Below are 25968 nucleotides of genomic sequence, written 5' to 3'. Positions count from 1 at the left end.
GTTGGATTCAGGCATGCATTTATGAACTTTTTCACACTAACTGTTGTTACCCAGATGAGGATGGGTTCCCTTCTGATTCGGGTTCCTCTAAAGGTTTCTTCCTCTTAAAACATCTTAGGGAGTTTTTCCTTGCCACCGTCGCCACTCAGTGGCTTGCTCAGTTGGGATAAATTCGCACCTTTAATATCTGTATACCATGTTGATATTTCTGTAAAGCTGCTTTGAGACAACGTCTATGTTAAAAAGCGCTATACAAATAAAATTAAATTGAATTGAATTTACTACCTCAACAAACATTTTGAATGCATTTTTTTAATGCATGTTAACTACAGCAACTGCATCCAGTTAATGAATATATTTATACATACATGCACATACACACTGTATCAGCTGGCACATAGAAACATATATAAGCTGTGCAATATACACCCCATTATACTCACAATTCGGGGTTTGAATGGTGGCTTAATTTTCCTCTGTTCCAGCAGTACCCAGTCAATCTCTTTAAAGAACGGATGCACTTTAATGGCTTCCTCCAGGCCCTGTGACACCACGCAGCCAAGCCGCTTATTGGGGCTCTTCGTCATGAACTAGATGAGATGAAATAAGGGAAAGGGTTAGTAAAGGAGGGAGAGACCCTAACAGACAGGAAAAACACAGAAAAACAGGGATGCACTGTATCTGCCCTATAGATCTGTTTTGTAGGGTAACTGTTAATGGCCATATTCTGTGTTGACATATGGGTCACATGTTCAGAAATTTGGTGCTGATGTCCTGCGGAAGGAAGACCATGGGTCATGGGACCAAAATGCCAGGGAGACAGATCACAGAGTGACGTGGCTTAGTCCAAGACAAACACACTGCCATTCCCACACAACAACGGACAGGGACGGCCAAAGTAAATCTGGGATGTATAATGGAAAAAAGCAATACACAAAGGCGCACACGCACACACACACATACACACACACACACACACACACACACACACACACACACACACACAACCTAACTAAACAGAAAACCACAAACAAGCACCTACACCAACACGCATATACATATATAGACACACACAAACAATTATAAATTTGAGAGCTGGGTAGAGGTCACATGTTAACTCCCAGGCAAACACACAGACACACACACATACACACACACAATGATCATTGCCAGCAAACAACACTACAGTGGACCATCTTCCCCACAAAATCAGCTCTCAGAGATTACACAAGCAAAACCCACCGAGAAAACACATTCTGTTGTTTTCCCACAAGTGTCACATCACCCGACCCCGTCCCTCACTCTCTTACACTTTTTCCTCTCTTTATCCTCTGCTTTCCTTGTACCATTTTAAGTAAACACCAAACTAATCCCCACTTAACTAATCGTGTCTCAGTGGAAAGAACGTGAAGAAGTCTGAGAGAAAGCGAGAGGAGAAAAACATGTGAGCAGATACAGAATGCGGATGATTAGCAAGGAATAAAACATGACAGACATGCTTTTATTGGAAAATCCTCCATGACAGGGAAGTGATAAGTGACCTGACACTAAACGGATGACCACTGCTACCTTAAAGTTGATTATTTTCCTAACAGCACATCCCAAAGGGATTAGTTCCTCTTATACCACAGTGATTTGCCAACTATTACAATTTTCATATATTAAATTTAAATAAACCTTTAAACCATATATACAAGAGTGTCCCAAAAGTCTCCATGCATAGGGGGCTATGTTTGCCAACACCATGTTGGTTGTGGGTTTATCAGTGGATGTTGGTGAACGTCCACTTCTCGGTCGGTCCGCAACTTTTTGAATTTGTTAATAAGTTTGGCGACAGTGTCGTGTGATGTGCTTGCCATGATTCCCGGTAAAGTACATCGCATCCTCGCGACAGCTTCCTGATCCTGCCACGAGAATGATTTCAATATGTTCTTATTTTGTCAAAGGCGTTCTTAAAGACTATCTGAAAATACATATATAATATAAACTAAATACTAAGACATTTTGCTAAAAAGTGTTAATTTCCAGCACTGCCTTAACTCTCTTGGGCATGGAGTTCACCAGAGCTTCACAGGTTGCCACTGGAGTCCTCTTCCGCTCCTCCGTGACGACATCACAGAGCTTGTGCTCCTCCACCTTCCATTTGAGGATGCCCCACAGATGGTCAGTAGAGTTTAGACCATCACTTTCCCCCTCAGCTTCTTTAGCAAGGCAGTGGTTGTCTTGAAGGTGTGTTTGGGGTCGTTATGCTGGAATAAGGGAGGGGATCATGATCTGCTTCAGTATGTCAAAGTACATGTTGGCATTCATGGTTCCCTCAATGAACTGTAGCTCCCCAGTGCCAGCAGCACTCATGCAGCCTCAGACCATGACACTCCCACCACCATGCTTGACTGTAGGCAAGACACACTTGTCTCACCTGGTTGCCGCTACACATGCTTGACACCTACTGAGCCAAATAAGTTTATCTTGGTCTCATCAGACCACAGGACAGGGTTCCAGTAATGCATGTCTTTAGTCTGCTTGTCTTGTTTGTCTTGATGTCTTGTGCATCATCTTTAGAAGAGTCTTCCTTCTGGGATGACAGCGATGCAGACCAACTTGATGCAGTATGCGGCGTATGGTCTGAGCACTGACAGGCTGACCCCCACCCCTTCAACCTCTGCAGCAATGCTGGCAGCACTCGTACATCTGTTTACCAAAGACAACCTCTGGATATAATTCTGAGCACGTGCACTCAACTTTTGTCACTTTTGTGAGATACTGTATATTATAACTTACAATATATCATCTATAAACATATAATTTTTTTGCCCTCACAAGCCTCTCTGTGCTTCTCTCTCAATGGTAAATAGAACAAAAAAAATGCAGCTTGACACGTTCCCAAGAAAACAGAAAGCGTAAAGTCCACTGTCCTGAAGGCTCTCACATGTCTGGACTTACTGATCTTTACAAAGCACTGACACCCAAGACTTCTTCCATAAATGTAAAATAAATGTCTCCTAACAGAAAACATATCAATGAGTATACTTTTTAAAATAAAATAACAACACATTTTTAATCTGTTTATTATTAACATTGTGTTGAGCATCCACAAACTCACACTGTGAGTTGTTACTATAGTAACAATAACATATTCAAAGACATTTATATAAACCTGTGATTTGCCTTACAGTTGGCACTGAGCCATGCTGTTATAAAAAATTAATCAAGACCTTCTAACCAATCAGACTTGAGAACTGAGTGAGTGCTAGAGCAAAAATAGAAACAGAAGTAAAGTTTATGAACACTAATGACAGCAGCATTCGCAGCTCACCGCCTTGAGGATGCTAACTGCCTCTTTGCTGAGCCACACTGGATACAGCACGTCATCATGGAGAATGGACTCAAACAGGTCATCCTCATTATCAGCCTCAAATGGTGGCTGGCCTGCCATCATCTCATACATGAGCACACCCAGCGCCCACCAGTCCACCGATGGGCCGTATTCCAGCTCCTGCAGAATCTGTGTGTGTACACAAAAGAGACACAAAGAGGCAGAAAGTGAAATCAAACAAAAAAGTGAACTCAGGTCATTCAGTCATCTTCAGTAAGCGCTTTTTCCTGGCCGGGGTCGTTGAAGGAAGTTATGAATGATAAGTTATAAATATTTAATGGCAGCAGCACAAAGATTTCATTGAAACTGATTGGATTAAGAATATTTCTGTATCACTTTACTTGCATCATAAGACCAACATTACCATGTCATAAACACATTATGCAAGATGTCACATGCTGTCAGGGGATATCCACGTGTATGACAGTGTCATGTTACCATCATTTCTCATCAAATGGTCTGTAATCTCTGTAATCTTATATGTCGTTTCTATGAATATAACTATAGGAGTATCAAATCCTTATCATGACATTTCTCATAACATAAATGCATACTAGAGCATTACAGTACTAGTGATTTTAGTATGTTGTGTATCCAGTAAATAAATGTTCAAAGTAAAAAATTTGTGTCAACTTGTTGCCATTGTTTTTTTTTTTTATTTTAGCTTTTCTCCACTGAAAAAGTTCAAGCATACTTTTTTCAGTTGAGAAATTGTTAGTGTTTTTTTTTGTTGTTTTTTTTTACTTTGATACAAAGTACATTTTTAGTGTAATGCCAAGAAATGACATGACTACATCAGTTCTGAAATTCCGGGTTAACGTGTTTTCTTTATTTCGCATGTACAGTATCTCACAAAAGAGTACACCCCTCACAAAAGTGAGTACATATTTTTGTAAAACTTTTCATGTGACAACACTGAAGAAATGACACTTTGCTACAATGTAAAGTAGTGAGTGTACAGCTTGTGTAAAAGTGTAAATTTGGTGTCCCCTCAAAATAACTCAACACACAGCCATTAATGTCTAAACTGCTTTCAACAAAAGTCAGTACACCCCTAAGTGAAAATGTCCAAATTGGGCCCAATTAGCCATTTTCCCTCCCCGGTGTCATGTGACTTGTTAGTGTTACAAGGTCTCAGGTGTGAATGGGGAGCAGGTGTGTTAAATCTGGTGTCATCGCTCTCACACTCCCTCATACTGGTCACTGGCAGTTCAACATGGCACCTCATGGTAAAGAACTCTCTGAGGATCTGAAAAAAAGAAATGTTGCTCTACATAAAGATGGCCTAGGCTATAAGAAGATTGCCAAGACCCTGACACTGAGATGCAGCATGGTGGCCAAGACCACACAGCGGTTTAACAGGACAGGTTCCACTCAGAACAGGCCTTGCCATGGTCTACCAAAGAAGTTGAGTGCACGTGCTCAGCGTCATATCGAGAGGTTGTCTTTGGGAAATAGATGTATGAGTGCTGCCAGCATTGCTGCAGAGGTTGAAGGGGTGGAGGGTCAGCCTGTTAGTGCTCAGACCATACGCCGCACACTGCATCAAATTGGTCTGCATGGGTGTCATCCCAGAAGGAAGCCTCTTCTAAAGATGATGTACAAGAAAGCCCGCAAACAGTTTGCTGAAGACAAGCAGACTAAGGACATGGATTACTGGAACCATGTCCTGTGGCCTGATGAGACCAAGATAAACTTATTTGGTTCAGATGGTGTCAAGCATTTGTGGCGGCAACCAGGTGAGGAGTACAAAGGCAAGTGTGTCTTGCCTACAGTCAAGCATGGTGGTGGGAGTGTCATGGTCTGGGGCTGCATGAGTGCTGCCGGCACTGGAGAGCTACAGTTCATTGAGGGAACCATGAATGCCAACATGTACTGTGACATACTCAAGCAGAGCATGATCCCCTCCCTTCGGAGACTGGGCCGCAGGGCAGTATTCCAGCATGATAACGACCACTGCCTTGATACAAAGAAGCTGAGGGTGAAGCTGATGGACTGTCCAAGAATGTCTCCAGACCTAAACCCTATTGAGCACCTGTGGGGCATCCTCAAACAGAAGGTGGAGGAGCACAAGGTCTCTAACTTCCACCAGCTCAGTGATGTCATCATGGAGGAGTGGAAGAGGACTCCAGTGGCAACCTGTGAAGCTCTGGTGAACTCCATGCCCAATTGGGTTAAAGCAGTGCTGGAAAATAATGGTGGCCACACAAAATATTGACACTTTGGGCCCTATTTGGACATTTTCACTTAGGGGTGTACTCACATTTGTTGCCAGCAATTTAGACATTAATGGCTGTGTGTTGAGTTATTTTGAGGGGACAGCAAATTTACACTGTTACACAAGCTGCACACTCACTACTTTACATTGTAGCAAAGTGTCATTTCTTCAGCGCTGTCACATGAAAAGATTTAATCAAATATTTACAAAAATGTGAGGGGTTTACTCACTTTTGTGAGATACTGTATCATAACTTAAAGGTGACTATATATTAACCATGATCTTAAAACCTTAAAAGGGGTTGAAAGTGCAGCCCTTTAAAAGTCACATTAGCAGAGCTCTTATTAAAAAAAAAAACCCAAATATATATTCCTGGAATGTTCTACCTCAGGTGCGATGTAGTCAGGTGTACCGCAGAATGTGGTGGTGGTGATACCATCCAGAATGCCCTCCTTGCACATGCCGAAGTCAGCAAGCTTGCAATGGCCCTCAGCATCTAACAGGATGTTATCCAGTTTGAGATCTCTGCATGCAGATAGAACGTAAGAAGCCACAGTCAAACATTACACATATCTGTGAGAACCTTTAGAGCAAAAGTTCCTGTGCTTCGAACTCGTAAATATCTGGGCCTGGTGTAAATGTACACAGTACAAGATTCATCAATACAAATTTATTTAAGATTATGTCAGAAAAAAACAGATTATGTTTTTTCCTCACTGTGAATCCCCTATATCAGAAAAACAATCTTTTGGTTTATGGTTTGTCCAAATTAAATACAGAAATATAAGAAAAATTGGTCATCTTAATACATTACACCTTCACATTAATTTAATATTCTACATCTAGATGACATTATTCCTCAGATTAGTTTTATTATGACTGATAACTTTAAAATTCAATTATTTTTCATGTTGTACTCCATGTTATTAGCACCTTAAGCTGGACAGATTTACAGTATATTCAGTGGTGCTTGAAAGTTAGTGAACCCTTTAGAATTTGTTTATAGATTTATATATATATATATATATATATATATATATATATATATATATATATATATATATATATATATATATATATGTGTGCATAAATATGACCTAAAACATCATCCGAGTTTCACACAAGTCCTAAAAGTACAAAAAGAGAACCAAAGTAAACAAATGAGACACAAATATTATACTTGGTCATTTATTTATTGAGGAAAATGACCCAATATTACATATCTGTGAGTGGTAAAAGTATGTGAACCTCTAGGATTAGCAGTTAATTTGAAAGTGAAATTAGAGTCAGGTGTTCTCAGTCAATGGGTGTGAGTGAGCAACCTTTTTTATTTAAAGAACAAGGATGTATCAAAGTCTGATTTTCAAAACACATGTCTGTGGAAGTGTAAGATGGCATTAAAAAAAAAAGATATTTCTAAGGACCTCAGAAAAAGAGTTGTTGATGCTCATCAGACTGGAAAAGGTTACATCTCTAAAAAGTTTGGACTCCACCAATCCACAGTCAGACAGATTGTGTACAAATGGCGAAAATTTAAGATCAATCAAGACCCTAAGCACACAAGTCGTTCTACCAAAGAATGGTTAAAGAAGAATAAAGTTAATGTTTTGGAATGGCCAAGTCAAAGTCCTGACCTTAATCAAATAGAAATGTTGGCAAGTAGTTCATGTGGGAAAACCCACCAATATCCCAGAGCTGAATCTGTTCTGTACTGAGCAATGTGTTAAAATTCCTCCAAGCTGATGTGCAGGACTGATCAACAATTACCGGAAACGTTCAGTTGCAGTTATTGCTGCACAAGGGGGTCACACCAGATACTGAAAGCAAAGGTTCACATACTTTTGCCACTCACAGATATGAAATATTGTATACTTTTACGCAATACTTAAATGACCAAGTATAATATTTTTGTCTCATTTGTTTAATTGGGTTTCTTTTGTCTACTTTTAGGAAAATCTGATGATGTTTTAGGACATGTGTATGCAGAAATATAGAAAATTCTGTATGTATTTGCCTTTAGTGCATGACTTAAACAGTTTGCCATATACTGTACTTAATATGCACAGATATATGCAAGGCTTCTCAATAGTATTTTACCTATTAATGAACAGAGTCATTAATTATTTGCAAGTATAACCCGATTAAATAATCACTGAATGATTAAGCCAGTGTGGCTTTTAATTAATCTCTGTCAAAGAGAAAAGAACCAGAGATTGAAGTGAAAGATTCCAGAGATGGAGCGGCATGCAGTGACATAGAACAATGTGTGTGCGTGTGCGTGAGTATGTGTGTGTGTGTGTGTGTGTGTGTGTGTGTGTGTGTGTGTGTGTGTGTGTGTGTGAACCTTCTGACCAAGGCAGGAGTGGGTGGAGATTGAGGCAGAGGTGATAAGGTGCCTCTGATGAAAGAAAAAAAGAGGAGGGATGAAACTAGTAGGGTTGAAGTTTGATGGTTCATTGCAAGAAGAATGTCAACATCAGAGCATGCCATTTAGTCAAAGGTGTTTTCACAAACAAAATCTACTAAAAAAAAAGTGTGTGTGTGTGTGTGTGTGTGTATGGCATGGATGGGGGAGGGGGGGGGGATTTACAGATGTACAATCTTGGATAGACTAAAAATACTCTAAATGTGACAGGCTGATACCTCGGGCTATAAGGAATATGAGTATTGGAAAACAGAGCCTGCAAACAAAGCCAGCACATAAAAATGCACACAATAGGAAACATCACACACTGCTTTATGCTACTTAAGCCATTCAGGTTTTAGTGCCATGTAGTCTGTAACGTAAAACTCATCTCTTGCGTTTGTTTTCAATAAATTGCTTTGTCTTCTCATCAATCCACTCCAATCCCTCCTGGTCAGGCCACTCAACAATTTTCTCATTACATGGAAACGGCTTATAGTAATCGATTCGATTAGAAGTGCTCTTAGAAATACACCACACAGAAACCTTCTTTTTTCTCCTGTTACACAATGTGTGTCAGTGAGGAAAGTTTGTCTCTTGCTTTCTTTTCTTGCTTGTGACACTGAATAATTTAATAAATGATATGATCTATACCAGTTATTTGGAAAAGATTTTTGAATAATTGAAAAAGACAGGAGACAAAGGTACTGCTGAAAGAAAGAAAGAAATATTAAGAAAAATCTATTAAGACAGAAAAGACAGAAAGAAAAAATAGGCATGAGAAAGAGAGAGGGCAAGAGAGCGAGACAGAGTAAGAGAGAGAGAGAGAGATTATTTCCTGTTTTGTTCCATTACATGCACAGTAACCTTTAACACAGCTAAATCTAGTCCCTTCTCCAAGACCATATCAACCTCAGCAGAAGTAATGCTTTCTTTCGTCCTCATTTTCTAGACTCATCTAGACACATGCTGAAATGTTGAGACAGATGTACAGTGCTGTGAAAAAGTATTTTCCCCATCCTGATTTTTTTCTGTTTGTCTATAACTTAGTTCATACTAAATAGTTTTAGATCTTCAAATGAAATGCAACATCAAACAAAGGCAACCTGCATAAACACACAATTCAGTTTTTATTATATTATTAATTATGTTATTGTAATAATTATTTATAATTAATTGTTATTTATTATACATTTTTATTGAAGCAAAAAAGTTATCCAAACAGCAATAACTGCAACCAAATGCTTCCGATAACCAGAGATCAGTCTTTCACTTACTTCTAGGACTTAGTCCTATGCTTTGGATCATTGTCTTGCTGCATAATCCAGTTGTGCTGTGCCAATTTTTTCCATTTGGAGATAATGGGCTCTCACTGTGGTTCTTTGGAGTCCAAGAGCCATTGAAATAGCTTTATAACCCTTCCCAGACTGATGTATTTCAATCACCTCCTTCCCCATCATTTCTGGAATTTCTTTCAATTTTGACACAATGTGTAAGACCTTTTAACCAACTTCATGCTTCTGAAAAAGTTCTAATTAAGTGTTGATTTGATTGAACAGGGTTTGCAGTAATCAGGCCTGATTGTGTCTAGTCCAGCTGAACCCCATTATGAATGCAGTTTCATAGATTTTGGGAATTAGTAACTGCAGGGGCAAATACATTTTCACACAGGCCCATTTGGTACTGGATAACTTTTTTTCTTCCATAAACAACATTTTCATTTAAAAACTGTATTTTATGTTTTCTCAGGTTGCCTTTGTTTTATCTTAGATTTTGTATTCATTTCTGAAAAAATTTAGTATGAGATATACACAATAACAGAAGAAATCAGAATGGGAGCAAATACCTTTTCACAGCAATGTAGAGTGGTGATCGTATATTGTTGTTTATAAAATCCGTTCACTGGAAAGTCTTATTACAGCCACAAAGGTTCAGTAAATCCTCTAGTCACGCTCCCAGTGACTCTCAGACAACATTTTAAAAAAAAAATCTTCAGCTGTCCAGTTTCTGTTAGCCTGTGCCCAATGTAGCCTCAGATTCCTGTTCTTGACTGATAGACATGGAACCTGCGGTGGTCTTCTGCTATTGTAGCCCATTTTGCCTCAACATGTGGCATGTTGTGCTTTCAGAGATGCACAGTTGTAACAAGTTGTTATATGAGTTTCCATAGCTTTCTATGGAAGTAAATTTGTGCAAAAAGTTTTGAACGTAACTCTTCAAGAAACAAACAAAAATATACAATGAGAAAGGAGAAAAGCAATCAAACTGAAAACAGTGAACTCAGTGCCAAAAATCTAACATGATCTTCAAATAAACAACATTTTTGGTTAATAATTTCTTAAGCTTCCTTTTCGCTAATCATGGTTTATGAATGCGCTGCCAGAGTTTTCATTTACACTTTCAGATTTTCTTACGATTTGCAAGTTTACGTTTGCTATTCTAGCACAAATCTCACGTGTGGGTTTGCTTAAAAGCTATTTACTCTCATTGGTTAGTGAGATTTGGATCGACAGCTCCCTGACCAGGAAGTAGAGACTTCAGTGTCACAAATTTTGGAGAGTTATAGTGTTGTTATAGTGTTTTTATTTTGTAGTGGAAATTACTCACTTTGTCAGTATATTAGTTCATAATTAATATTTGAGGCTTGGGTAGTCTCACACTGTATGACTATTTTTTTGAGATGAGCTCTCAGGAACAGCACAGAGTGGCATCGTCCTCATAATCATCATCCTCAGCTGGATACTCGAACTGTCGATCCAAATTTTTATTTATTTATTTCATTGTTTTAAATGTGTTTACAGGGGCACTGCACATATTAATGTAACATGACTGTAAATGTGCCTGACCCTTGACAAAATGTTAAAAAGAAAACACGTTTTGAAGAGCAAATACTAAAGTTGTGTCCCAAATGAAGTACTGCACATTTACACTATGCACTATGTACTCTACCGTCTGGTGCAAGGTTTCTGCAGACCCCTAGTGGCCAGTGGTGTAACTGCAGGGGGTCCGTAGGAAAGTTTTAAAAATGTTTAAATAATATTATATATATTTTTTGTTAAATATCTATTTATTTATATATTTTGTTGTATCAAAATATATTCAAATGAGATGTTTATCAACATTAGATTAATCAATTTGGTTATTTGTGTGCATTCACAAATATCATGTTAGCTGAGCGGACGATTGTTCATTGATGGATTTATTTTAAATTTATTTACAAATGAAATGATAATTTGCAAAAAACCTATGAGTGGTAGACAAGTTCAAGTGTCGCATTGATGGATAAAATAAACAAAAGATAATTCAGAAAGTCAAATTCAATGTCACACCAACAATAAAATGTAATTGAACCTGGTATTTGAACCAATCCCTGGGGAATGACAGGTTCAACCAATCAACCAGGGATTGCTAGGACTGTAGAATACTGTGCTTTTTGTGCCTCCATAAAAAGTAATACATAAATACTTATATATATATATATATATATATATATATATATATATATATATATATATATATATATATATATATATATATATATATATGTATTATTTTTAACGATGTACAAAAAGCACTGAATTAAACTACAGTCCTAAATTAATATTATATATTCTGGTGTGTATCTGTGTGTATTGGGTTCTTTTCAGTCTTATATAATTGGACAAACAGTTGTGTAAAGTTTTAGTCAGAAGTTTATATTTGTAACACTCAGTTTTGTGGATTTTATTTTAAATAAACGAAAAAAATGGTACTGGAAGTTTGCCCCGCCCCATCCGATTAATCAGTTAAGCGAAAAAATATTCGGCCAACTAATCGAGTATGAAAATAATCGCTAGTTGCAGCCCTACATTATATTAGTAGAAAGTTTTAAACTCATATTGAGCTACGTAAAAGGTCAGAGAGATAGCAACAGGAGAATAATAATTAACCAAGAACAATTATTACAGGCAGGCTAAAATCGAATATAACAAAACTCTAATGTTGACAGTGTGTAGTATTAATTAGCCATTTTTAAGATGAAACTTAAAAGAAGCATATGTATCCAGTCCTCTAATTGTTGATGGGATTGAGTTCCATTCCTGTGCATCTTTAACAGAAAATACAGACTGACTAAATTGACACTTTCTGAGGGTAATAATACTGTCTCCTCTTGCTCCACCTCTTGTGGACCTATGTTGTTGTTCTTATGTTGACTAACAGGGAGGTCAAGCTATGTGTAGTCTTAAACATCAGACAAACATCTACATATTTGATCATGTTTTCCCAACTAAGCGGACTGTATTTTTTAAAATATTGAACAATGGGGGAAATAAACCTATTTCTTATCTAGAGTTTTTAGTGATTGTTTATACAGAGACTCCAATGGTTTTAGAGTAGTTGTACTAGCTTGTGACCAAGTTGTTAAACAATAAGTAATATGAGAAATGACCATAGAATGTACATACATCATCGCGGCCTCTTTGGACATACAATCTTGAATAAATCTCAAATTTGAGAAACTAAATTAGACCCTTTTAACCTGAGCTTTGAAAGAAAGTCTGGAATCAATTAAAACTCCAAGGCACTTATATTCAGATACAACTTTTAGCCTTTCCCCTGATACAAAAACATCTGGCACGACACTTTAACAATTTGTTTTGGGGGAAAAAAAAACATACACACTGTTTTAGAGATATTTAATTGTAAACAGCAGTGTTCTAACCAAGTTGTTACATGAACCATGGATGTTTGTAAGTTCATTAGCAACTTGTGACACACTGCTCCCATGTATATAAATAACAGTGTTGTCCGCATACATTTGGATGGTAGTGTCAGGACAAACAGATGGAAGATCATTAATATACAATATAAATAGCAATGGACCCAGAATATATCCTCAGGGAACACCTGTGGATATACTTAGGGCTGTTGATTTATAATTCTGTACTTGAACATATTGTGTTCTACCTGACAAATATGATTCTATACAACATAAAATTTAAACCTAATAATTCAGACATAAAAATTCTATGGTTAACAGCATCAAAAGCATTCTTAAGATCAAGAAATACTGCTCCAACAACCTCACCTTTGTCCAATAGGAACTGAACTTTTTCAATGAAGTAACATCTCAGTTGAGTCAAATGAAATCTCAAATGAATCAAATGAAATCTCACTAGCCAGTGAGAGTAAGTCGCTGTTGAGCCTCGCCCACATGAGAAGTTTGTGCCAAAATGGCAAACATAAACGCAAAGTTTGAAAGCATAATTGAAAACTCTTTCAGCACATCCATAAATCATGATTAGTGAAAACAAAGCTTAGAAAATTAAAGAATGCTGTTTCCAGAGACCTCTCTCATCAACAAGCTGTTTCCCCTGCAGAACTATTGCTCACTGGATATCTTTTTGTTTGTTTTTTTTACACCATTCTGAGTAAACTCTATAGACTGTTGCACATAAAATTACTTAAATCAGCACTTTCTAAATCACCCCATCTGGCACCAACAACCACACCATGGTCAAAGGCAGTGGGTCAATATAATTTTTCCTCAGTCTTATGTTTGATGTAAACATTAACTGAAGCTCTCAGAATTTTTTTTACCTACTTCAACAGATATGGTGCTCACAGCAACCAACAAAAAATAAGACATGTATATTGCGTAATATATATGACTTGTATATTGCATAATACACGTTGGTGGTATGCTCATGGCTTGTACATTATGTGGATTCAGTGCAGTTATTGCAATCTATATGCGAAGTGAGCCTCTACCGGATGCTATCATCTGTCATAGAGACATATGATAAGATGTATGGACGATGACCATCTGTCTGATGATGCAAACTGTTTTTGCCTCACTGGTGTGTGATTACTTCCCCTAGCTACTCTCAAAAAATTACTGTTAGAAAATGCATTGGGTTAGATTCAAACACAAGTTTCAATTTATTAAGCAAAACCAGGACAAACAAACTAATCAGTCAAAGGAATAGTCAAGACCAGGAAACAGGCATAGGGTTAGAGAATCTACAAATGAGCTGAAGTAGATAGACAGAGAAACTAGGCAAAACTAAACTCAAATCTAGAACAGCGAAACACGGGAATGCAACATCAGTTAGTAACACACTGACATAATGCCGGAGCGAAAATTCTAAAAGATGTGGCGAGAGTCCTGGTTATGTAAGGGAGTGTGTGTAATTGTGAACAGGTGTCTGGAGATTTTGAAGTCTGATATGCTGTTTGTTACAAGTCATGTGATGTGGTTTATCACTTTTCTTAAAAAAATACTTTTTTTGTATTTTAAATGCAGCTACAATGCTGTATCCCAAAAGCAGCAATATGAGTGTTTGCAACTGTGTCACAACCCTGTAAACTCAATGAACGGTGTTTACAGGATGTCCTGCCAAGAGCAAGTCTTGCAAGTCACAATACCACGAAAGATGAGTTACTGGATAGAGGAAGATGCGGGATAAAAAGAAAAGGTGTGTCCATGGCCTTGCCTGCCCTTTCTTTTTCTTGTTCTGTCTCTTGCTTGAAATACTCTGAATACACTGGCATCCATGTCACTGCCAATCTTTAGACATGCAAGCTTAGACATGTCTTTCTAAAACAGCACAGCCTGCCAGAAAAATGCATATTTCAGAGCAACTAACATGCTTATTACTATAATGGTGTCCTCATTAGTGCTTTTTCCATATGCAGCTTGTCCATAAGGATGTGCACTTGAAAAATGAACACCGTCTTAGTCTTCCCAATGATGTATAAGTCTGTAGGGAGAAACCCAAGTCTCTATTCCCAAAACTATTCCCAAATCCCTCTAGTGACTTTGAGATTAGGGACATTGACGCTGATTAGAGGCCCTCAAATTGCCCAATTTCCCAGTATACATCGCCCTGAAGTTGGGCTTGAGAAGGTTATGCAGGGCAACTCTTATTCCCACAGAAATCAAACCAATCCTGATGGAACCATGTTAAAGCAAACATGTGTGTGTGTGTTTTATTCTCATAAGGCACAATAAGCCATTCATACTGGTTGTATCACATCCTGTCCAGTTTCCACTTACTGGTCAAACAAACACTGTAAACAAAAGGTATTAAGATCATGAGGTGTGTCCCTCCAACCACATGGATGTTGTCCAAATGGCAAATTCTAGAATAAAACTTAAATCATATGTCTCGGCAAAACATGTTGTTCATATAATTGTAACTTTTCCATTTTCACTATATTAACCAGAACAGTTATCCAAACTATAATTTGGTTCATCGATCTGGATGCAATGTAGGTGTCATGATTCCCCCTTGAAGCAGCGTGCTCTAAGTGCGAATGTGCGAGCACCTGCTTTTCCATTGTTCACAGTAGTGACCTCTGGACACGTGTGTTTTGTTTATGTTTCTGTCATTCTCCTCCCTGTTCTGTCTTGGGCTGGGATTTCACGTGTGTCTGTATTGCCCTCAGCTGCTAGCAGTTTAGACACTGATCATGTCCACATATATACCGCGCGCCTCCCAGCACACGGCGCTGAAGATTATCATAGAGTTAGATTAGTTCGTTTAGTAGTCATAGTCACGTTCCATGTTTAGCGTTAGTTCACGCTGGATTATCCGCTCCCAGTTCCTCGTCATAGTTCATGTTTCTCGTTTTGTTTATCGACCCTGTTTGATTCATGTTTAACCCTGTGTATGCCTGTTTGCCGATCGCCTGACCTTCGCCTGTTTTGGATTACGTTTATGGATCACGTTTTGGATTTGTCTGCCTGTCTCTCCTTTAAAATAAACACTGTTCATACTGCACTTGCATCCGTCCTATCTCCGCTCCGTCACGATACGTGACAGTAGGGACTTGATCCACTGTGCTGATGTACAATTACATATACTGTACCACTATTCTGAACAACAACAACAACAACAACAACAAAAAAATCAGATATCTATTTTTGGTGCATAATCCAAATATGCATCACACAACTCATGGGCCTCATTTATCAAGCTGGATACAAGCAGATGTAATTGTAAATTGCTTGTAGAAATTTAGTATTCATAAAAATCCTGTAATGTAACTCGTGCTATTGAATGTGTGCAAATTTACGCATAACAAAACGAATTAATGTATGGATCAATTGACAAGCTTCAAACTGCATCATTTGCATGGATTACTGCACTTTATATATGGATAATAGTTATTTATTTACATTTACAGCATTTATCAGACACGTTTATCCAGTGAGTCTATCATAAACACATCCTAATACCACTTCACTAGATCAGTGACTAAGAGTACCATCAAGCTAAAAACCTGTATTTCAATTAAACACACAAATTTAATTTGTTTAAGATAAATAAGACCAGTCATTCAATTACTAATGACAGAGCCTCAGTGCAAATGACTCAGCTGATGAAGGATTTAGACGACAGTGTGTTTATGAGGGACCGGATATTTAAGAGGTTGTTATGTATATTTGTATATACTAGTATGTATATATTTCCAACAATGGTCTCTGAGACCGTCATAAAACAATAATTTTAAAAAAAAGTAGTTTCCCTGTGTAATGTGATTGGTGTGCATGATCAGTGCAGATCATTTTTACCCTCCACTGTCATGCCAAACCATTTTCATTTCACCTCACTTAACTCACAGCTAATTCACCTTTTCACTAATTTGTCTCTAGATGGTAGTCTTTTCAGGTGTTGTTACGCTGCTAAATAATATTTTTATTGGCATACTGTTGATGTAAGTTAAAATAACTTGCCTCTGGATAATAGGAATTTCATGTTTAAAGCCCTCTCATGTTTAAAGGTGCACTTTACCTTGTATGGAGTTTTGTGGGGCTCACTATGTAAATGAGCTGTGTCGTGAACAAGCTTTGCACATTATGGGTGACTGACATTCATCAACATGCACGCGTGTTTCTGAAACATTTGTAAATCTGGCAGAAATGTTTTGTTCGGTCTGGCTTGCACAAATATTTACTCACAACTTTACTAAAAGATTGAAAAATGAAGCCTAATGTTCTCAAAATCATCATAATATGTACACACATATCAAGTAAAATACGAACGAAAGTTAATCTAAACATGTTAATTTTTTAATGGGCTGCCATCTATCTGCTTAAATAAAACTACACAATACCAAGGTTACATTTAAATTGCACTGGTGTCCAATCCAGAGAGTATTCCCACCTCATGCCAATGTTCCTGGAACAAGTGCAACCCTGAACAGGATAAAGCAGTTAAAGTTCTTACTCGCTACATATAAAATCATACAGGCAGTTGTATTTGGTTAGTATTTGGGTGAAGAAGAGCATGCATAAGTAGTGTACATTCAGGAAAATAAGGTGTAAGTAATTGAACAGGACTTTTTTTTCTTCTTTTGAACTCTGTAGACAAAAATACCATTCGGATATTGCGTTTGCGCTAAGTAGTGGTCTCAGTAAGTACAATTTTTTTTCAAAGTGAGCTTAAAAGGCTCATTTCACTGGCACATTTCGAAAATCATACCCCTTGCTGCACCACTCTATCCATCTTTGAATAGGCAGATTAATTTCCACTGAGGTACAGAAAAGGAAAAATTTGCAAAGATTCTTTTGCAATGTACTGTACATGCACCTGGGTGAAAACAAAACTTAAAATAAAGTACTGCTATGCTTTTATAGTTAGGTCTTAAAGTAAGATTTTGACCTATTAATTGTCTAGCATGAAAATTATTCCAGTACTTTTCTTTAGTATTATACAATAAAATGCAAGGACTAGCATGAGTTATATATTACACAACAGTCCTAAATCAGCATCACTGTCTTCTTTGAAAGTAAATACGGCAGCAAGAAGAAAGAAGCAAGCCTTTTTCAGAGCGCGAGAAACAGTTACAGAAAATGCAGATAATAGTAATTGATGCAATCATGCAAATATTTAAAATCGTTCTTAAATATTTAAGTGAAACTGAAAATAGCAGCAGTTACAAATATTAACACATTCTGACCACTACCTCTGAAGTGCCATGGTTTCATAATGACCCCCGTTACTCTTTCCTGTCTGCAATTCTGCTTTCAGGAAAACTGGGTAAGGGAGGCGTTGCCTTTAATTCAATACAACATTCTATACCAAATGACATTCTTCCTGTTCAGGCCCTAAAACCGGTTTAGGAACAGGCAGAGAATAACTGGATGGGAGAGTTTAGAGGTTACTCAGGTCATTCTATGACTTTAGAGCTGAGGACATGACCTGTACCTTATAGGGTAACTTACAAGGACCTAACAGACTGGTCAGAAATGCGGTTTATACTCATACTGATGAGCTTGAACTGGAAAATGACCATTGCATCTGGTGCAATTGATTATATAAATACCCTAATTAATGTAATTAAGGCACTGGTCTTCTATTCACATTTAAGTGGACTGTGGCCAATTGTTAAACACTTATTCTTGTGTGCATAAGCCTGGTGTTTTTTAGAGAGCATAAACACTTAAAAACTGTAATATAAGGAGGCTGTATGGGAACTTTAAGACCAAATTATAAAGAAGTATACTAAAATAAGACATATATGTATGGCCATGCTATAGAGACACATACAGTATCATTCAGCTTTAATAAGCAGAAAGAAATAGCTAAAACTGACCAAAGGAATTCCAACCACATGTCCCTAAGCACAGCCTGTTTGTTTGCTTAATGACACACAAATCGGTAGATAAACAAACTGTCCTAGAAGGAATAAATCATCCGACAGACAGGGCTCCTCCAAGTAAACAATGTGAGGTAAACAAGGCCAACAAACACTCCTATCACCAGGCTGACTGGCCACTGAATACAAACCCTGTTCATGTGAACCACTGGACCTCCCCTAGGTAAGGTTACATAACAGTCTCTTTAAGTTGAATAAAATATTGGAGGGCTACAAGTATTGTTTTGGTCCAAAAACTGCATTTTATGACTGAGATATGACTTATACTGAAATGTAAACTTTTTTTTTAATGTTACAGTGTTTTTTTGTTGTTGTTGTTTTATTTGTTTTTTGGCTTAAAAAAGTTAAGCATACTCATGCACACTGACACCAGTGGACACTAATACTGTATATAAAAAATGTCTTTTGGGTTGTACAGATACCATGTAAATGTGTGGATGGTGCTTAAGTGATACATTGTGATACATTGTGCGCAAGTAATACATACGCAACAATTGCGTAGCCGAGCGGCTTCGCGCTCTATTACTCAGATTATGCAGTCCAGTGGTGCATTAACCTCGGATCCTGTAGAAATTTATTCGACTTTTAAATGTTTTTACTCCCCTTTATACACAGCTGATGCTCCTGAAAATTCAGGTAACATGGACCATTTTCTTAGAAATATTGATTTTCCCAGAGTTGACCCTTTATTGGCATCTGAACTTCACAGCCCCATGACCTTAGATGAGATCATCAACTCAATCAATTCATTGTGATCTAAGAAATCACCTGGCCCGGACGGGTTTCCTTCCGGATTTTATAAGAAATTTCATGTTGCATTGGCCCCATTACTTCTGGCTGTATTCAAGGAATCCTTAGAACTAGGTACGTTGTCACAAACATTGAGACAAGCATCTATAACTCTATTGCTCAAAGATGGGAAGGAACCCAACATTATGTAATTCGTATAGACCTATTAGCCTCCTCAATGTTGATGTAAAGATTTTAGCCAAACTTTTGGCCTCTCGTTTAGAGGAGATTCTTCTTAGCATTATTTCAGAGGAGCAAACCGGATTTATAAAAGGACGGCATTTCTTTTCTAATATTTGTACTCAACTTAGTATTTTGTATTCAAAACAAAACAGCGACTCCTCTGAAGTGGTCATCTCTTTGGATGCAGAAAAGGCGTTTGATAGAATGGGAATAACTTTTTATAGTGCTAAAAATGTTTGGCTTTGGGGATGGACTGATATCATGGATCCGTTTATTACATGTGGAACCGCAAGCTTCCATATATATCAACGATGCTAAATCTGACTATTTTACTTTGTCACGGGGTATGCGCCAGGGATGTCCTCTGTCTCCCTTACTTTTTGCCATAGCGATTGAGCCTCTCTCGATAACGCTTAGAACTCTCCCTGTATTTCAGGGTATAATTCGCAAAGGAATTGAACATAAACTAGCCCTGTATGCTGACGACTTACTACTTTATGTTACAGATCCAATTGCATCTATTCCAGAGATAATACGCGTATTAAATGACTTTGGGAAATTTTCAGGGTATAAACTGAACCTACAAAAGAGTGAATGCTTACCCATAAACCAATCTGGCCAAAAGATAAAACAGACAGAAATACTTTTTCATTTGGAGGATTCAAAATTCAAACTCGGAGTTAATGTCACCCGTTCCTATTCTGCATTAATGGCAGCGAATTTTACACCCTTAATTTCATACATGAAGTCAGCCTTTCAAAGATGGGCAGCTCTACCATTATCCCCTCTTGGTAGAATAAACATAACATTCTTCCAAAATTCCTCTACCATTTTCAATCCATCCCTTTGTTTTTACCCAAATCTTTCTTCAAGAATATAGACCAATTAATCTCCTCTTTCATATGGGCAGGAAAAACTCCCAGGGTTTCCAAATTTTCACTTCAAAATAGTCGACTAAGTGGTGGCCTCTCATTGCCCAATTTCATGTATTATTATGGGGTGGCTAATATTCAGAAACTGGTGCTCTGGGTGCAGGCCCCCTCTCTTCCAAGGTGCCATTTAGAAGCAAAGGTTTGTATCTCAACCTCCCTCCCTGCTATGGTGTTCTCCTCCCTTCCTATAGCCCTTTCACAGCACACGGATAATCCAATAGTATGTACCTCTCTAAAAATTTTCTATCAGTTTCGCCATCATTTTAAATCTATCTCGGCCTCAACCATGGCACCAATATGTAATAACCACCTCTTTCCCCCCTCCTTTACAGATTCCACATTCTCTTTGTGGGAAAAGAAGGGTCTGAAATGCTTTTCATTAATAATGTGTTTGCAAACTTTTCTGAGTTGTCCTCGTCATTCAGTCTGCCTCCGTCTCACCTATTCTGTTTCTTTCAAATTAGGCATTGTGTCTCCTCCCTATTCGCTGTTTTTCCCTCCTTACCTACAAAGTCTGCATGGGAAGAGGTGTTTAAGCTGAATCCTCATAAAGATGGCATTATCTCACGGATATATACAACAATCTGGTCATGGTACGATTTTTATAATATCAAAACCATTAGTGCTTGGGAAGAGGAATTGAGCATGGAGCTTGAGGATGATTACTGGGGCAGAGCGTTAGATAATGTACGTACCACCACGTCCTGTGCTAGACTTAGTTTCATACAATTTAAAGCTCCACAGAGCTCACCTCTCTAGGAGTAAACTGTCTAAAATATATCCCAATGTTCCTGACATGTGTGAAAAATGCAAACTTTCGCCCTGTAACCTGAGTCATGTTTGCACTCTGTCCCAAACTGCAGAACTTTTGGAACTTTTTCTTTGAAACTATGTCCGACGTTCTTAAAATCAAATTGGATGTCTGTCCTTTAATTGCCATCTTTGGTGTTTCATCTCAGCGTCAGCCTCTGAACCATAAACAAGCTAGTGTTGTGGCCTTTCAATCGTTACTTGCTCGGCACAGAATATTGTTGTCTTGGAACTCTCCACAAACCCCTCTATATCAGTCTGGCTTAAAGACTTAATGTTCTTTTAAAAAAAATCAAGTACAACATCAGAGGCAGGGGTGTCTAATTTTTGGGAAAATGACAACAATTTATTACCTACTTCAATGATGTACGCACCCTGGAGGTGGATTGAGGAGAGGTAGACGGTAAACACTGATCATCTTACCTTTTTTTGTTGTTGTTGTTTTTTTTGTTTTTTCTTTGAATGTTTGTTTGTTACTGTTTTTTGTTTCCCCATTTCTTTTGGTTTTGGCTGTGGTTGTTTTGTTGGGGTTATTGGGTGTGGTGTTATAATGTGTAAAATGCAAATTTCCAAATGATCAAAAAAAAAAAGTGATACATTACCTGTAAATGACCCCGTTCCGGTGGAGAAACATGAGAGCAGAGGTGACCTCAGCAGCGTAAAAACGAGAACGGGCTTCATCAAATTTACGTGAGCGCTGGATTTGGAACATCAGATCCCCTCCATTCACATATTCCATCACGAAGAACAGACGGTCCTGAGAAGAGACAGGAGAACGCACTATTAATTTTAAACCAAACACAGTATGTAAGATAATTGCTCAAAAAGTGCTGGCTGAAAAGCCTCCCTTAAAGCAGATCAACTACTACAAAGTAGTTGTAGCAGTACTAAGAATATCCCATACAGTAGGAGACAATGCTAAAAACAAAACAATTTTGAGAAGGAACGAAAAGTTGATCTGCATTAACACTGAATGCAGCCGGTATTCAAGGTTCACAGGGAAATAAAATACACTTCTGATCCTCCTGGTTAATCCACAGAATTAAGCACATAATATAATTATGCCTTATCCCTAACACCATGACCTGTGTCCAAAGTCATCATTCCCATTACATCATTATGCTTAAGTGTCAGTATTCTAATGAAATAGTATACAGTGTCCTCCAATAATATTGGCACCCTTAGTAAATATGAGCAAAGAAGGCTGTGAAAAATTGTCTTTATTGTTTAACCTTTTGAGCGTTTGTCCAAAGAATTCAGTACTCTGCTCTGATAGATATAAAACAACTGCAAACAAAGCACAGGTTTATATATATATATAAAAAAGATATTTGTTAAATATAGGTATGCAACAATTATTGGCACCTCTTTTAGTCAATACTTTGAAGACTTTTTTACTTTCAAGACAATTTTTCACAGCCTTCTTTACTCATATTTACCAAGGGTGCCAATATTAGTGGAGGTCACTATATGCATGTATGTAATGTATCACTGAACCTTTTCTATTACCTAAAAACAGCTATACAGTAAAAAAAAAAAAAAAAGAAAAGAAAAGAAAAGAAAACCCTGTCTGTTATGAAGTAAACTAGTGACTACATAGGATTTTCATCTGTAATGTTTCTAGATAGTTTTGCTCTGGTCTGAAATGGCCTTTAACACATTATGTAGTGTTACATTTGTGCTTTGCCCAAATAGTCCATTGAGCTTTCTGCCTTTTTTGCATAACATTCACACCTAGGGACAATTTATCATAGTCAATCTGCTTACCTGGACGTATTTGGACAGTGAGAGGAAACATGGAGAACCTGGAGGAAACCCACACAAACATGGGGTGAATATGCTAAACTCCACACAGGCAGTAACCCAAGCTCAGAATCAAACCCAGGACTCTTGAGCTATGAGGTGTGAGGCAATGCTACCCACTGTGTCATTGTGTCACCCCTTTCATGAGCAATCTTCATAAGGCACTCCGAACCTCTTCCAATTTCTTCCAAGCAGAGTGAACAAATCAAGGTTCTCTATACCCACGGATACACTGCTGTTAGATTTTCCTCACCCCAAAAAGCTCTCATCCAGCTCAACAGTTAATGGCAAACACATCATTAGCTGGGTCAGGTGTGTTGAGCGAAAAAAGAAACAGGACAGTGGGGTCACAGGACTGGAGCTGAGAACTGTTTATTATATAAGAGTGCAGCAGTCTGCCTCGCCTTGTCCTCTCTCTCCCTGAAAATGAATTTAAACAGGATGCTGAAATAGTTTGTTTAAAGTGTTCCCAAAGAGGCAGCAAAGGCCCACCCGATCAAACGTGAATAAACATTTCCTGCCTCCAATTAGAAATGTAGAGATACTGGCATCCCTGCACAGTACAACAGAAAAGACTCGATTCCCAGATAAACCACCCAGACCCAACAAGCTAGGGCGTTGTGTGTGGCAGATTGTGATTTTGATGGATTACACGAGCCCTGAGTGTGTGTCCATGTGTGTGTATGTACTCTACACTTCATTGCACAGATGAAAAACAACCTCAGTACATTTGGGGTGGAAAAAAAGAAAAGAAAACACTTTCTAAGAAGACCCATTTCTAAGATATTTTCAAATAGGTAAAAAAAAAAAAAAAAAAAAAAACAGGTAAAAATAATCTTGAACAAACTTTAAACTTAATATCGCTTTAATATCAGATGGAAACTGTGAGATTGTTCCTGCTGCCTCAATAGCGTTGGCTTAAGTTCTAGCCAATTTTTTCAATGCTTTAAGTAATAGCTGGTCTCCATTGTGAGATTAGCGCACTGCATTCTCACTTAACAAATGGAAAGCTGTGTGATGCTAATAGCAACAGGAAATTTCTATAATTACAGCACAGAGCTTATTGTGTGTGGGCCTGGACAACGGTCAAGAATGTTTATCCATAAGAGCAGAACTATGAACAGTACACTGTAAAACTCTGCAGCAAATTTATAGTAGAATTTCAACAGTATTAACCAGGATTAGCTTTACTGTTAATACAACATCTAATCCATTAAATTATGTACAAATGATGGTTTTGTAACAGACCCATCATGTATTCCTCAAATGCAGCTTTTTACCATAAATTAACCATGCAAAATATCTTAAATAACAGCATTTTGCAGTATTTATTGCACAAATGGTTTATGTGAGCTATTTATTGAGAAGGGGACATTTCTGTATTATAAATTCTAATATTTTGAGATACTGGATTTTTGATTTCCATGAGATGTAAATCGTAATCAAGATTAAAACAAAAAAAGGCTTGAAATATTTCATTTTATGAATGTAGAATATATGAAAGTTCCACTTTTTTAATTAAATTACGTAAAAAAACCAACTTTTCCACAAATATTACAATTTTTTGAGATGCACCTGTAATTGCTGTTCAAAGTCACAATATAATGTCAATATAATTGAGCCAGGAGGCTGTTTTTAACCTGTTATATACTTATACTTATATTAATCGTGGATCGACGATCAAACCCACTTTTATCAGTTCCCAGTATTCTACTTTATGTGCCAAATAAAAGTTTATTAATTTTATTCTAGACAGTTAGCATATTTCAACTTCAAGTTTAAAAGATCAATAAATCGCAATGAGCCAAGGGAAGTTTAACCTACCACCGTCTGTTCATTTCAAATTACAAATATTAAAACTTTTAGCCTGTATTCTCATCAATACTGTGAATTGTTGTGTTTGTGTTGTTATTTATTTATTTAAAATGACCATTATATAGAAAGTTAAATTACTTTGGTTGTGTAGGAGCTCGCGGATGCTCGTTTTCCGCTTTCTGAAAAGTGTCTAAAAGTATCTAAAAGCCACGCCCCTAAAACTTACGTGCAGCTGAAAACTGTGGTTCCAGGAAGAGCAACTGGTTTTACCACAGTTAATGTTTCTGCAGTCTTCACTAAGGGTTACACATTTGGCTCATTTAAATAACACGAAACTCTCCGTGCTCTTCAGCAAAAAAGACCTTTATCCAGCACAAAACGTAAAGAAACAAGTAACTTCATGGTAATAAACAACTGAGAAAAATTAAATGTTAAAATGAAACCAGACAATTGATCCATTTTCTAATTTCTTAATTTTTAACTTGAGTGTGAGATTGAAAGAACAGAAAACAACTTGGCATTTGTTTTTTCGTTTTGGATTTGTAAGTGAATAATAAAATAACAAGCCATTTCTTTTCATTTTCTGATATTTGTTTCTTAATTGAATATGAAAAGAATGAATGATACACACATTCTTGGAATGAATACTGTTTTTATTAACAGTACAATACTGTAGATTTTGGCAAGATTTTGTTGACTGCATTCAACAATTTCAGATATTACAGCATAAGGCTCAGTGCTGTTATTCTCCCAAGGGGAGGCTTCATTGAATATCAAATTCACAGCTAATTTTCAAACTAGTGTGGATTTTTTTTAGTGTTCATTTACCTTCTACAATCATGTGTCTACCATCTACACATTGGAATGGCCATGTAATATGAAGCAATATGATAACATGAAATAAAAAATATATGACCATGGGCATTGTTTCGACTCAGAACAGCTGTCATTTGCTGCTATTGTCAAGCAATTGTTTGATGCCGTACACAAC

The 25968-nt window shown here is 37.4% G+C and overlaps 1 protein-coding gene across 4 annotated transcripts in view; it reads right to left on the bottom strand.

Moving 5' to 3' along the window:
• prkceb (protein kinase C, epsilon b) overlaps positions 1 to 25968 on the bottom strand; it is a 134239-nt gene that overhangs the window by 6921 nt on the left and 101350 nt on the right. For all 4 annotated transcript variants that reach the window (XM_017463956.3, XM_017463957.3, XM_047154303.2 and 1 more), the window contains exons 11-14: positions 21962 to 22116; positions 5981 to 6119; positions 3317 to 3505; positions 444 to 590 (exon numbers count right to left, since the gene is read on the bottom strand). In XM_017463956.3, the coding sequence (XP_017319445.2) occupies positions 444 to 590; positions 3317 to 3505; positions 5981 to 6119; positions 21962 to 22116 (630 nt within the window). The remainder of the gene's footprint in view (positions 1 to 443; positions 591 to 3316; positions 3506 to 5980; positions 6120 to 21961; positions 22117 to 25968) is intronic.

This window comes from Ictalurus punctatus, chromosome 3 (genome assembly GCF_001660625.3).
Source record: "Ictalurus punctatus breed USDA103 chromosome 3, Coco_2.0, whole genome shotgun sequence".
Classification (NCBI taxonomy): domain Eukaryota; kingdom Metazoa; phylum Chordata; class Actinopteri; order Siluriformes; family Ictaluridae; genus Ictalurus; species Ictalurus punctatus.
Note: the sequence above shows the minus strand (reverse complement) of the source record. Positions and strands in the feature narration are given on the sequence as shown.